General features: G+C 37.0%; 1 protein-coding gene across 1 annotated transcript; it reads left to right on the top strand.

Moving 5' to 3' along the window:
• The first annotated feature begins 1890 nt into the window (after positions 1–1890).
• LOC121954472 (cationic amino acid transporter 2-like) lies at positions 1891–12048 on the top strand. The gene is given in 14 exon segments (XM_042501980.1): positions 1891–2063; positions 2955–3325; positions 4331–4486; positions 4591–4756; positions 5997–6139; positions 6370–6592; positions 6977–7113; positions 8368–8470; positions 8633–8757; positions 10127–10293; positions 11071–11179; positions 11688–11711; positions 11714–11757; positions 11759–12048. Coding segments are annotated over 14 exon segments (1821 nt in total). The 5' UTR covers positions 1891–2052; the 3' UTR covers positions 11801–12048.
• Positions 12049–13371: the final 1323 nt, after the last annotated feature.

Here is a 13371-nt window from a genome sequence, read left to right as displayed (position 1 = left end):
TCAGCATGAACATTAATTCAGCAGGATGATTAATTAATTGCGGGTGAAAAGCAAGGGCATCTCTCACACACTCCAGAGTAAGAAGCAGAGGAGGGGGAGAAGGAGCCGTTATTGAATTATCCATAATCTTAATCATATGGATTCATATTGGAGATATAGGAGCCAAAGAATGAAATATGGAATTACAATCCAGTAAATGAACACATGATGATCATAAATATCATATGAAAATTGGCAAAGTGGAAAATAACACCACCACTCCTAAAGCTTAAGGAGACGGATTGCTTTCCCTATCTTCTCCATCTTCCTTGATTTCAAACAGAATTCCCTCCTTTTCATTGGAAGAGGGATTATGTCATCGATGGAGACACGAGGGGAGCGAGGCGTCCGCAGACACACACGTTTCTGCTTCATGCTCCTGCTGCCATCTTGTGATATTTTGTGGGTATTACAGGTTAGAAGAAGTTATTTGACTGTCAGTATTCTCATCAATACATTCGCTCAGCATTTTTTATTCATTCAGGTAGAAAATATACTGCCAAGTTTATATTTTCCAGCAATGGAAAGACGTGATGGTAAGTCGGGGACCTTCATTTAATTCTACTCGTTCATACATGCTGAATGAAGTGTTTGTCTAAATGTTCATAATTTATTCAAAATTTGTTAGTGATCCTTCATTCGTGCACCTCCAGTGGTGCAACATGAAAACCTACAGGGGAGGAATCCCTTTTACAATAGATGTCAAAGCACAACATTTCCCAAAACATGACATTCTACAAAACACATAAACATTCTACAAAACCCATCATTTCAGAAAATTACAGCATTTCAGTAAGCACGACATTTTTATAAAACACATTTCACAGAGCATGAAAACAATCCACAAAACCCAACATTTCAGAAAAACACAGCATTTCTATCCCATAATAAAACACTTCACAACATAAATTTCACAAAACATAACATTTTTCAAAACAAATTTTACAAAGAAACAACTTTTAACAAAACATGACATGTAACACTTTTCATATTATACATTTCTCAAAACCTGACAAATGTTACAGATCAAACGTTTTATACTTCAAAAATGTTGGGATGCAACTGTAGAATGTAGGTAGTTTTAGCATTTTAGGGTTCTCGAATTTTTCTATCACTAGACTACGATAATGCAATCCAGTCTTTAGCTCCCTTTCAAAATACTGTTTACAGGTCCAAACTTTTTAGTGTTTACAATGACACACTGCTATGGTTGCCATTTTTTAAACAGATCTGAGTCCCCGGCTGCAGCTGATTATGTGAGTTACAATTCCTAAACAAATGAAGAAAACCAAAGTATAGATTTGGTATTAAATCTGTTGAAACCTGGATCGGCATGCAGCATCCTTCACATGTATTTCACCCTTTGAACCCCGAGGCTTTCAAAAACATGGAAAGAAAATGGCAATCAGCAACTTGGCAAAAAATGTCCACGTATTGCAAAAAAGTGAAAGAATCATTAGAACATTTAATATTAGAAAATATAATGTCAAATTATATATATATATATATATATATATATATCCCAGCTGTCATCAGGCAGAAGGCGGGGTACACCCTGGACAGGTTGCCAGACTATCGCAGGGCCGACACATATAGACAGACAACTTTTCATGCTCACAGTCAAAGGCAATTTCGAGTCACCAGTCAACCTGACCTGCATGTGTTTGGAATGTGGGAGTTAGCCGGAGACCCCGGAGAGAACCCACGCAGACACAGGGAGAACTTGCAAACTCCGCACTGAAGGGCCCCCACCCACAGACAAACTTTAAATTGTGTGTGCAGACACACACTCTCTGACATGTTGAAGCAAATAATGTCACTCAGGGTTCCTCCTCCTCCTAGGTGCACTGATTTCCTTCATTGATTTCAGGTGTGGCCGTGCAGCAGGCAGCAGGGCAGGTGAGTCTGCAGGCTGGAGGGAGAAAGGAGCTTGCATCTCACACCAGCAGCAGCCGTGGACACCAGCTGCTTCTCACCCACAGCTGACTGCAGTCTGAACACTCTGGCTTGGAAATGGCTAGCAGGTAATGTTACTCCACAATACCATCACGTGGCTTTGCTCAGATGTTTGTCTGACAGTGTGTTGAGGCTTTCTTAAACTATGAACTGTTATTTTCATAGTTTTTACAATATTTCTTGATTCCTAAGACCCAATCAATGAAACTGGAATCCTCTTGATCCTCATCTTCGCCTTCTTAGCACACCAGAAGTCTTGAAGTGTTGACACTGTTTCATTGATTTCATTTGTCACGTCCTTTTTCAAAAACATCAATACTAGTCTCACAGGAAGACCCCAAACTCTATGGAGTAACTGTATTAACCCTTAGGGACTGTTTGGTTCATTTTACATGCTTTTCATTTTACTTTTTAATTATTATTATTATTTTGGCTGTGTTCATGCAAATGGCAATACATTTTGGCAAGATTGTGTGTTTTTGTTGAATCTTGTAATTTCCAACTCAGCTCCTACAGTAATTCTAAAATACACTTTGGAAACAAAATTTTACATTCATACTGATAAGTGTGTGGTTAGTTTTTGTTTGTTTTTTGTTTTTTCATCTAAAAACATAATAGCATCATGAGAAAAACCTGCCATTTAAAGGTGTAAATTCTGAAAATTGATTAATATTTAATGTTTATAATTAGCACTTATGTTAGTTAAAAAATTAAGTCAATCAAAGTAGAAAATAATATTCACATATTAGTGTTTATATTTATTAAAGCAGGCCTTAAGGGTTAAAAGTGTTGTTTCACATAGGTTTGGCCACCGTGTGTCATGTAGTGTAATGTATAGGTAAAGCAATGCCTTATGTAACTTACCAAACAATATTTCCTCCATACCATTTTTGCATTTTGCTCCCTTTGCTGTGTCATTATGTTGATACAGTCTAATGTGTCTGATCTGCTGATTTCAGAATCACTTGTGCCAAAGTGTTACGGTTCATCCGGAGCCTGACCCGTAAGAAGCCTCTGGAGCCAGAGGGTGAGGAGTCCAACTTCTGCCGGTGCCTGACCACCTTGGACCTGGTGGGTCTGGGTGTTGGCAGCACATTAGGAGCTGGTGTCTACGTGCTGTCAGGAGAGGTGGCCAGGGAAGTAGCCGGCCCCAGCATCATCATCTCCTTCCTGGTGGCAGCCGTGGCTTCCATCTTTGCAGGGCTGTGTTACGCTGAGTTTGGAGCCCGGGTCCCCAAAACGGGCTCAGCTTACCTCTATAGTTATGTGACTGTAGGAGAGGTGTGGGCGTTTGTGACCGGCTGGAACCTGCTGCTGTCCTACGTTATTGGTGAGTAAAACACACTACTACGTTAAAGTCCAGCAATTGAAACCTTACTTAAGTAAAAGTATGTAAGTAAGTACTTTCACCAAAATGTACTCAAACTATCAAAACATCCTTGTCAGTGTTTTCCTATTTTTTTCTTAGGATTAATATTATTGCTTTAAAGTCCTCACTAAGAAAAGAGCAATGAAAAACAGTTTTCTTTGCATTTCCTTATATTTCCTTTGGGGTTATCATAACAAAAAAAACTTTATTGATTGATTGATTAATTTTTTTTTTTTTTTATTTATTGTTTGTTTTCTTTGTTTTTTTAACAGACCCCATAGTTGTTTTAATCATATAAACCATTTGGGAGAGGCCTATAATGTATAGGCAAATCTTTTATTTTTTATTATTATTATTATTATTTATAATTCTCCCTTGAACGCGAACATTTTTTTTGCGTGAAAATGGAAAATAAATAAATAGATGAATAAAGAAATAAAGGAAAGAAATACAAAAAACAAATAAATATTATATATAACAGAATGAACAAATACATCGCTGGGAAAAAGAAGACAAGATTAAAAAGGATAATTACATAAATAAATTAATGAAATAAAATAAGGGTTGAAAATAAGTAGAGAGACAAACAAAAAATATGTTTCATACACAAGGGTACTGTTAACAAAACATACACATGTAGGCAATGGGTGGCTACTAGTTAAACTGCAATAGTGTCTGATAACTTGTTCACACAAAATTAGGTCTGATACTTGAAACATACACCATTTAGTCCAGTTTTTAATGAAGGTATCCTTCTGGGCTCTCAAATTAAAATTCATTCTCTCTATTACATAAATACTGTATAAGACATCAATCTATTCTTTAACACGGTGTTTCAGCCCTTTCTTGGTTAGGGATTTCGTTCTGGCCACCAATAATATCCTCAACAGGTATTGATCCTTTTTTCTCCATTCAAGATATAAACAGACAAATCTAAATGTGTGTATACTTCTTTGCTCATCTCAGGAACTTCTAGTGTAGCAAAGGCCTGGACTGGAACCTTTGATGACCTCATCCACAACGTTATTGCTGAAACTCTAATAGAACATACACCAATGGACTCACCTGGCTTGGCTCTATACCCAGACTTCTTTGCAGCTGGGCTGATAATGCTCCTCGCTGGTAACAACCTGTAAATTTATGTGAAAGTTTTGGATAGAAAATGCAGGATATTATGCAACCTGAAATTCAGTTAAAGTTTTCCACCTTTTCTCTTTGAATTTCAGGTGTTCTTGCATTTGGTGTGAAGGAGTCGGCGATCGTGAACACAGTTTTTACTGCCGTGAATGTGACCGTGTTGGTTTTTATCATCATCTCTGGCTTCATAAAGGGAAATGTCAAAAACTGGCGCATCAGTGAAGAAACTATCCTGAATGCAATTCTCCAGATGGAGTAAGATCTCTCCTTTTTAGGATAATTTGGGATTAAAATTAGTCATTCTGGTGTGTACTCGTGTGTGTATTTGTAATGGTCCATCCGCAGGTTCACCTACTGAAACCTTAAAACTTCTACTTCCTGTAGATAGTCAAGTCAGCTCACATTTAATAGAACTCCTTCAGGGTCAACACAGTTTGTTGAAACCAAAATGCAATCTGAGTCGTGAGCAGGACCAGGTCCAAGTTCAGCTACATTAGCAGCCAATTGCCTAAATTATCATCAAAAATCATATTCCTTCTAGAGTCATAAAAGTCAAATCTCAACCCAAAGACATGATGAACTGTTTTTAGATTTTAGCTTGACTTATTCTTTCTGTGGCTATGAATAAACATCGATGAATACTCTTAGCAGTTAGTGAAATAAACTGTCCTTGTAACTTCCTTTAGATTCATCAGGTTTTCGTGAGTATCAAGGAGTCCAATTAGTGTTGTATAACATTGCAAACAGAAACTGTTAACAGCCAGTTTGGTAGCATTTTAATTTGCAAAAGTAGGCTCAAGTTGTAGCCCTCAGCTGACATGCTGAACAACTTTTATCTTAACCTATTTATCTCCCAAAATTTGGGAAACTGTAGTTTAAAACCATTAACCCGTCATCAGCCGGAGTTATATCAGTTCTCTTGTGCTGCCAAGAGATGTCTTTAACAAGCATTTAAAACTCCAAACCCTGAGAAAATTTAATTTCTTTCGAAAACACTGGAAAAAGGCAAAAAGGTGCAAGGAATATCCCGCAAATTAAAAAAAAAAAAAAAAAGAAATTAAATTATGTATTTCAAGCATTTTCTTAAAGTATAGTTTTGTTTGTTAATATATATATAAATATATATATATATATATAATATATATATAATATATATATATTAATAACATGGGGAAAAAGACAATCAACACAGAAATGTTCCACAAATTGCAAAAAACAACAGCAGATTTAGAAAATTACTTTTAGAAAAGCTAGGGGAAAAAAAATATTTTTATATCATCATAAATATGTTACACAATTATAGACTTTTTAAGCAAGTCTTGTTAGCTTTTTTTTTTTAATGTTCTTTTTAGTTACAAATTTTCAGTTAATTATCATGCTAATTTTTGGGTAATTTCCTCTTTGTTTATTGCCTTCTTCCCATGTTTTTGAGAGAAATCAAATTCAATCATTCATCTGAATGAAAGCAGTTAATTCTTTTTTTCTCCTTGTACAGGAACTTTACATCGACACAAAATGAAACAACTGACTTCGAGTTTGGTGTTGGTGGCTTCTTCCCCTTTGGCTTCGATGGCACTTTGGCAGGAGCAGCAACTTGTTTCTATGCTTTTGTTGGATTTGACTGCATTGCCACAACAGGTACTGCTGAGAACACATTTTGTTGGGTTTATCTTGACAATAGAATGATGTCGCCGGATAAATAGGTACCTTATTTTACAATACTTAAATAGGTTGTTCTTTTGACTACATCAGACATAAACTATCATTTGTACTTAGTATTTTAAAAATATTACCAAATATTAATATATCTCTAGTAGTATTGACCCAGATAGGTTGTCAGCATTGAACTTGGAGACTTACTCTCTCAGGGGAGGAGGTGCAGAACCCACAGAGGGCTATACCTCTTGGGATCGTGGCGTCCCTGCTCATCTGCTTCTTGGCCTACTTCGGCGTGTCAGCTGCCGTGACACTCATGATGCCGTACTATCTGCTCGACAGCCACAGCCCTCTACCTGTGGCCTTTGAATATGTTGGCTGGGAGCCCGCTAAGTACGTTGTGGCTGTGGGATCCCTCTGTGCACTCTCAACAAGGTAATAATATTTTATATTAATGATTAGGACTGAGGATGGAAAATACTCAGTGAAAGTGGAATATAATATTGATGTATAATATTTTTTAAAGCTTGATTTTGAGAAGTGTAGAGTGATACGAGATAATGCAATATTGAAACTGGCCCACACCAAAATTATTTGGTTGGGCTCATAAAAACATATTGCCAGCTAAAATAACTACGTTTGTCATGTAAGTATTAAAGTATTTATTTTTTCTGTAATACCAGGTTGCACATATACCAGTCTGTGGCTTGATTGAAATAAATTTATTGCATTTGTCATATGGAAGTGATTGTCTAACTTGGTTGGTGTTGACAAGCTCTCCATTAACTCTAGTGAAGTTTTGGAATTGATTTTCCACAGTCTCCTGGGAGTGATGTTCCCAATGCCGAGAGTGCTCTTTGCCATGGCGAGAGACGGCCTGCTCTTCAAGCCTCTTTGTTACATGAGCTCCAGGCAAAGTCCTGTCTTCGCCACACTGTCTTCAGGAGCTGTGGCCGGTAACCTAGTTGCAATTATACCTGGAACTACATGCATTTGAGTCCTAGACAGGGGTTTTGATAATCTTCTTACCATAAGATGTATACAGAGGTTTTAGCCTGCGAGGAATTGTTTCTGTATTGTGCCATTCTAATGGTTTTGCCAATGTATAGTGCAAATGCGGGAAGCAGTGAACCCTCAACATCCCTATCACAATGTGGCTGAAAGACCATGATTGGCGTATTGATGCTCTGTAGTCTCATTTAGCCACATAGAACGTAGCACGTAGCACGTAGAACAAAATGTCAAAAGTCACTTAAGCTTAAACAAGGTCTTGTATACACCTTATTTCAGGCTTGTTAACATATACCATTCAAGAAATCCATTGATTTCAAGACGTGGGAAGCAGGAGTGCTAAAATGCTATTTCATTTCTGGGTTTTAGGATTCATTCCTGGAGCACTCTTTGGTAGCTGAGCACTTTTCCTTTTTTTTTCTGCTTTTTTTTTTTTTAGACTCCAATGTCACTTGCAATGTGTGCTGTTGGCCATTATCATCATTGTCTCTTATTGTCTTTTAAACTTTTTTTTCTGGGAATGCAACACAAACAACTTTATCATTAAAACATACTAAGACCCCCATTTCATCAGACTCAGCATTAGGAAAAAAGGCAATAAACGTATATACCTCATGGTATATACGTTTATTGAAGAGGTTTCAATTCTGCTTGGATCTTCTTCAGGTCAAAATGTCTGAAAAGATGAAACCACATCTATTTCTATAATTAATGCACACCAATCAGCTGATGAGCTCCATGGTGGCTAGTGTGATTAACCAGCACTGGCACCAGATTCTACCAACATTCATTGATGGTTGGATAGATTAATTTTGAATTTTGGTTGGATAGAATTTTGATAAAATCTTTGTTTTGATCAACTAAGATATGTCAGACATTTTGTAATATGCTCTCTAACTGACTGTTTTTTTTTTCCTTTATGTGTTTTTTTTCTATGAAATTTATTGAATTATTGATTGTCGATTGTTTTACCACCCTGAGTGGTTCAGATGGTTAACCAGCCCTGCCACCATGGAGCTCGTGAGCTTACTGGTGTGCAATATGTATAAATATAGGTGTGGTTTCATCTTACCAAACATTTTGACCCAACAAAGATAGAATCAAAACATTGTCTATCCTAATCTTGTGTGGCATGAAGTAAGTCTACCGATGTTACTTTTTTTTCAGATGTTTGTTCACATTTGTGGATCTCTTTGCAGCTTTCATGGTCCTATTATTTGACCTAAAGGCGCTGGTGGACATGAGTTCAATTGGGACCATCTTTGCCTACACTCTTGTTGCAGTGTGTATTCTCATTTTAAGGTATGCACATGTGGAGCAACAAGATTTGAATCTGCTAAGTGAAAAAGTCAAAATTTTAATATTTAAACTCATTTAGGGATAACTTATTCTTGCGTCATGTAACTTGAGTCATGTAAAACATCTAGCTTGTATAAACATGTTGCTTTGTTTTGGTTCTGCCAGGTACAAAGAACACCCTGATTTTGCCCATGTCCGGGACCCATTTACAGTAATGGGGCTATTAAGGCCCCCATGTCGACCCACCCACCGCACCTCTAAAAATGTCAACATAGTCACAATCGTTATTCGTAAGTAATCCATTATTGTTTTCTTAAAAAAAACACTTACCTCATGGCATGATGGAGTTTTCTGCTCACACGCAGGCCAGAGACGGCATGTTTTCTGATTGTCCATCCACCCCAATTTCTTCAAATTTAGCACAACCATTCACTTGGACTCATGGATTAACTAATCAGATTTTGGTGATCAAAAGAAGGTTACGGTGACCTTGCATCCTTCTTATTCTTGTAAATGCATTATCTCATAAACAGCTTAAGGGAATTTTGTTAAATTTGCCACAAAGATTACATTTGGGTGATCACTGGTCAAAGGCAAAGGTCCCTATGACCTCTTCTGTCTCATTCTTGTAAACAAAATATCTCAAGAACACCTTGAGGGAATTTCTTCAAATTTAGCACAAACAGTCAAGTGAACTAAAGGATGAACTGATTAGATTTTGGTGGTCAATGTCATAGTGATCTTACATCCTAGTCATTCTTGTAAATGCATTATCTCATAAGCACCTTGAGGGAATTTCTTTAAATTTGGCACAAACATACACTTGACCCCATAGATGAACTGATTAGATTGTGGTTGTCATTGGTCAAAGGTCAAGGTCATGTGACCGTGCATTTGTGTCATTCATGTGAAAGTAATATCTTGATGGAATTTCTTTTAATTTTGCACAAACTTTCAAGTGGTTCAAGCATGAATAAATCTAATTAGATTTTGGTGCTCACTGTGACCTTGACTCTTCTGATTTATTGTGGTGTATGCAATATCCACAGATCACCTTGAGATCGCCCGCAAATTTGGCACAAATGCCAACATGCAGAATATAGAATGAACTGATTAGAATCTGTTGATCAAAGGTCAAGGTCATGGTGAGCTCTTAAAGCATGTTTTTGGCCATAACTCAAGAATACTCATGCTCAAATTTTACACAAATGTCTAACAGGATATGATGATGAAGTTCTGACAATTTTCCAAAATATCCAAGACGTCAAATATTACATTATGGTGTTCTACAAAACACTTTTCTAGACATTATTCAAAGTCATATCTGAGGAACAGAGGGGGAGAAATTTGGTCAGATACTGAATTGGTGGCATTAATCTTGGGTGTCCACATTGAAACTGTGCTGATTGTAGAGGTCTTCTGTGCTGCTGGGGCAAAATGTGTGTGCAATGTCCATGTTTTCACAGACATGGATGTAAACCGTAAGTGCAACTTGGTGTGCAGCGTTATGGCTGTAACTCTAGTTAAGTACAGTTTGCCAACAGTCTCACTTAATGTTACTGAAACAGAAATCCCCAGACAAATGTTTCCATTAGAAATATCAGCACTAACAAAATTCCAACTGTTCAGTTTTCCCTGACAGCTGTGATTCCTCTCCAGTGTTCCTGGTGATCGTTTTAAGCGTGCTGTTGTCCGAAGCTCTGCAGTCCCTCCGTAGACGAGTGCTGTGGAGCGTGCTGCTCGTCTCTGTCCTCTTGCTGACACTGGTCCTCGCTGTTGTTATCATCTGGAGACAGCCACAGAGCACGACTAAAGCTACTTTCATGGTAAACTGGAGGGGTGCTGGTGGTGGGCAGGATTTCATGCATCCTGAGGAGATCTTTTTAGGTGGGTCAGTTAGTGGGCCTGACTGAGGGGCTGGTGCAGGGCACAGGAAGTTCATGGCAAAGACATGATGTGCCCATTGAAGAAAGGCCAACCCAGGTTAAACCCACACTGAATTACTGCTGTTTGAATTACACAACTTTTGCAAGAACTTTCTCTGAGCTTTTACAGTTTTGAGTCTGAGAAATTTAGAGTTTTACTATAATCATATGTAATCATATATAAAAAGTTTTATAGATGTATATTAGTGATTATTGGAAGTGCTGGTAGGCTCATTAAAGAGTTTCCTCCTTTTTTTGGTTTATATGCTGAGCTAGACTAAGCTGCTGCAAGCTATAGCTGCATATTTAGCATACAGCAGAGGAGGCTGGTCCTACGAGGCAGTGGAGGTTGGAATAAACTATGACTTATTCTCAAACAAACCCAGACTTTCATGGAGGAGATTCAGTGTTCACTCCCTGTCTTAATGGGATGAGTTTTTTTCAACACCTTACCGTGTGCCGTTTTTGCCCAAACCTAACCATTCCTGGCACAAGCTTTTATTGACACCCCTGTGTTGACATCGCTGAGTGCCATCCCAGAACATCTTCCACTGACGCAGAGGGATACCTAGAGCGTAATATGCAGCTGTGGAAGTCCGCTGCAAAGCAGCAATATGTGATGACTTGGGGTGAGAACGTGTTGTGCTAAAGCAGTCATGAGTGTCTATGTTTTTGTAGGTTCCTGGTCTACCTGTAATTCCAGTTTTAAGTATTTTCATCAATACCTACCTGATGGTTCAGTTAGGAGGAGAAACTTGGATCAGCTATGCTGTCTGGATGGCAGTAGGTAAGGACATGCTCCTTTCAAGTGCCTTAACCCTCCAAGACCTGAGCTTGACTGACTTGGTTTGATGTCTTTCAGAAACATGGGACGCAAAAATTCACTAAATAATTAGATAAATAAATAAATAAATAAATAAATAAATAAAATAGTATAAAGTAGAAAAAACAGGAAAATAGTAACCTGAAAAAATTGTTGAATAATAATAAATCTGTAAAAAAAATAATTTTAAATATATGATTAAATGATATAATAATATGATTAAAAAATAGTCTTTTTCCTACATTACAAAAATAAACAACTAATTTCTTGCAAATTACAGAACAGTTCAGCCATGTTACTCTTTGCCTTTTTTCAGATTTTGAAGGTTTAAATACTTGAAGGCGTCTGAATGCAGGAAGTGATGTTAATCCAGGTTTCAAAGGGTTAAATAACCTGATTATTTTTTTTTTTTTTTTTAAGTATATTCTTTTTTTTTAACTCACCACTAAAAAAGTCTCAAATCTTTCCTCAGGCCTGATCATCTACTTCAGCTACGGGTTCGTCATAGTGTCCAAAAACAAAGGCTCCGGGAGGCTCGCACCCAGGCTGCAGATAGTTCCTGTAAATATTGACGTTGCTGCTTGATGTTGAGTTGTATTGTGTGACGTGTTGCTGTCCACTTACATGGAATAAGATGGCCACAGAATGTTTAAGCTAATCGAGGAATTACCTTGAAATCCTTTTTATTATTTTATACAGGACTGACCTCTTCCTCTGAGGTGTTTTTATGCTAACAATTGCATTGGTAAATGTATGTTTATGGTATTATGTCCTACACTCGTAAGTCTTGTCATATTATCCATTATGGCTCTTCAGTCATTCAAGACTTTGCAATCTTGGATATTCTTTAAAGTCTATTTCTGACACAGAGAAAACTTTTAAAAATATTCATCCTTAATATGTTTGTCATTTAAATTAGTAAGAATAAATGTTAATAAATTTGTTGAAAAATAATACATTTCACTTAAGTGGATAAGAGTTGTGATGTCTTTTTCCATGATTTGATACTAATTAAAGCTGCATTTTATTTTTAACCCTTAGAGACAGCAGAAAAAAATAACATTGGCATATTACCTTTCTGATGAAATTAATGACATTTCCGCCATAAATTGATGCAGGAAATTAAGAAATTGGAGCATAAAAATTCACCACAATGCAGGAAATTATGCTCATAATTTCTCATCAGAGGACGCCCAACCCCCTCTGTTTGTTTGAATCACTGTGTTGAAAGAAAACCTATTGTCGCACTTTTGCTTTTACCGTCTAAAAATTACATTTGAAAAAGTAATCTCTCTGACAGTATCCCCTTTGCCCTCAGCAACGAACACACTCATGTTGTTGTATTTGAAACACCGCAGCCGCTGCAGCGAGAGCACAGCCTCTGCACATAGGGTGCTGGTTATCTATTACTTATATATCTTTTTTTTTTGTTGTTCTTTAACCTATTTTTTAATTATAAGAATTATGATTATAGCTTTGTAGACATTTTCCCTAGTTTTTGATAATATTAAATAAAAATTTCATAACTCCTGGCATTGTTTAAGCCTTTCAAACATGGGCAAATTGGTTTAATTTCTTTTAAAAAAAAAATCATGGGTAGAAAGCAATGAGTAACTAGACAAGACGTGGCCCAAAGAAGAAAAGAAGAAGAAGAAAAATTACCTCAAAAAGTGTAAACATTTCTTATTTTTTTTTGTAACAGTTTTTAATACGAAACCATACACATTGCTTAATGGACATTTTTCCCTAGTTTCTTTTTTGTCTTATTTTCTTTTCGAAACACCCCTCCCATTTTTTTCCAGGTTTCTTTAGGTCACTTTTTACTGAGTACTTGAAGGCTGTGGGACCTTTCTTATCAAGTTGGTCACTGCTTTTTTTCCCCATGTTTCTCCAAACAAATCAGACCACTTTACTCCACTTTCAAATAGTTAAATCACTCGTGAAAGGATTCTGAACGCAGCACAAGAAAACTGATGTTGATTCAGGTTCAAAGGGTTAATCTAAATTGCACATCATGAATCAAACTGACTGCTGTTTCACAGCACTGTTCTTCATGATACTGACCCTCTTCTTAGAATATCACTCTCTATACATTACCTCTTTCCACTCTTCCCTCATCACATTTCTCCATTCCTCCTCCATGTGATGCCTAATTC

This window comes from Plectropomus leopardus, chromosome 15, assembly GCF_008729295.1.
Source record: "Plectropomus leopardus isolate mb chromosome 15, YSFRI_Pleo_2.0, whole genome shotgun sequence".
Taxonomy (NCBI): Eukaryota; Metazoa; Chordata; class Actinopteri; order Perciformes; family Serranidae; genus Plectropomus; species Plectropomus leopardus.
This window is presented reverse-complemented; position numbering and strand designations above follow the sequence as displayed.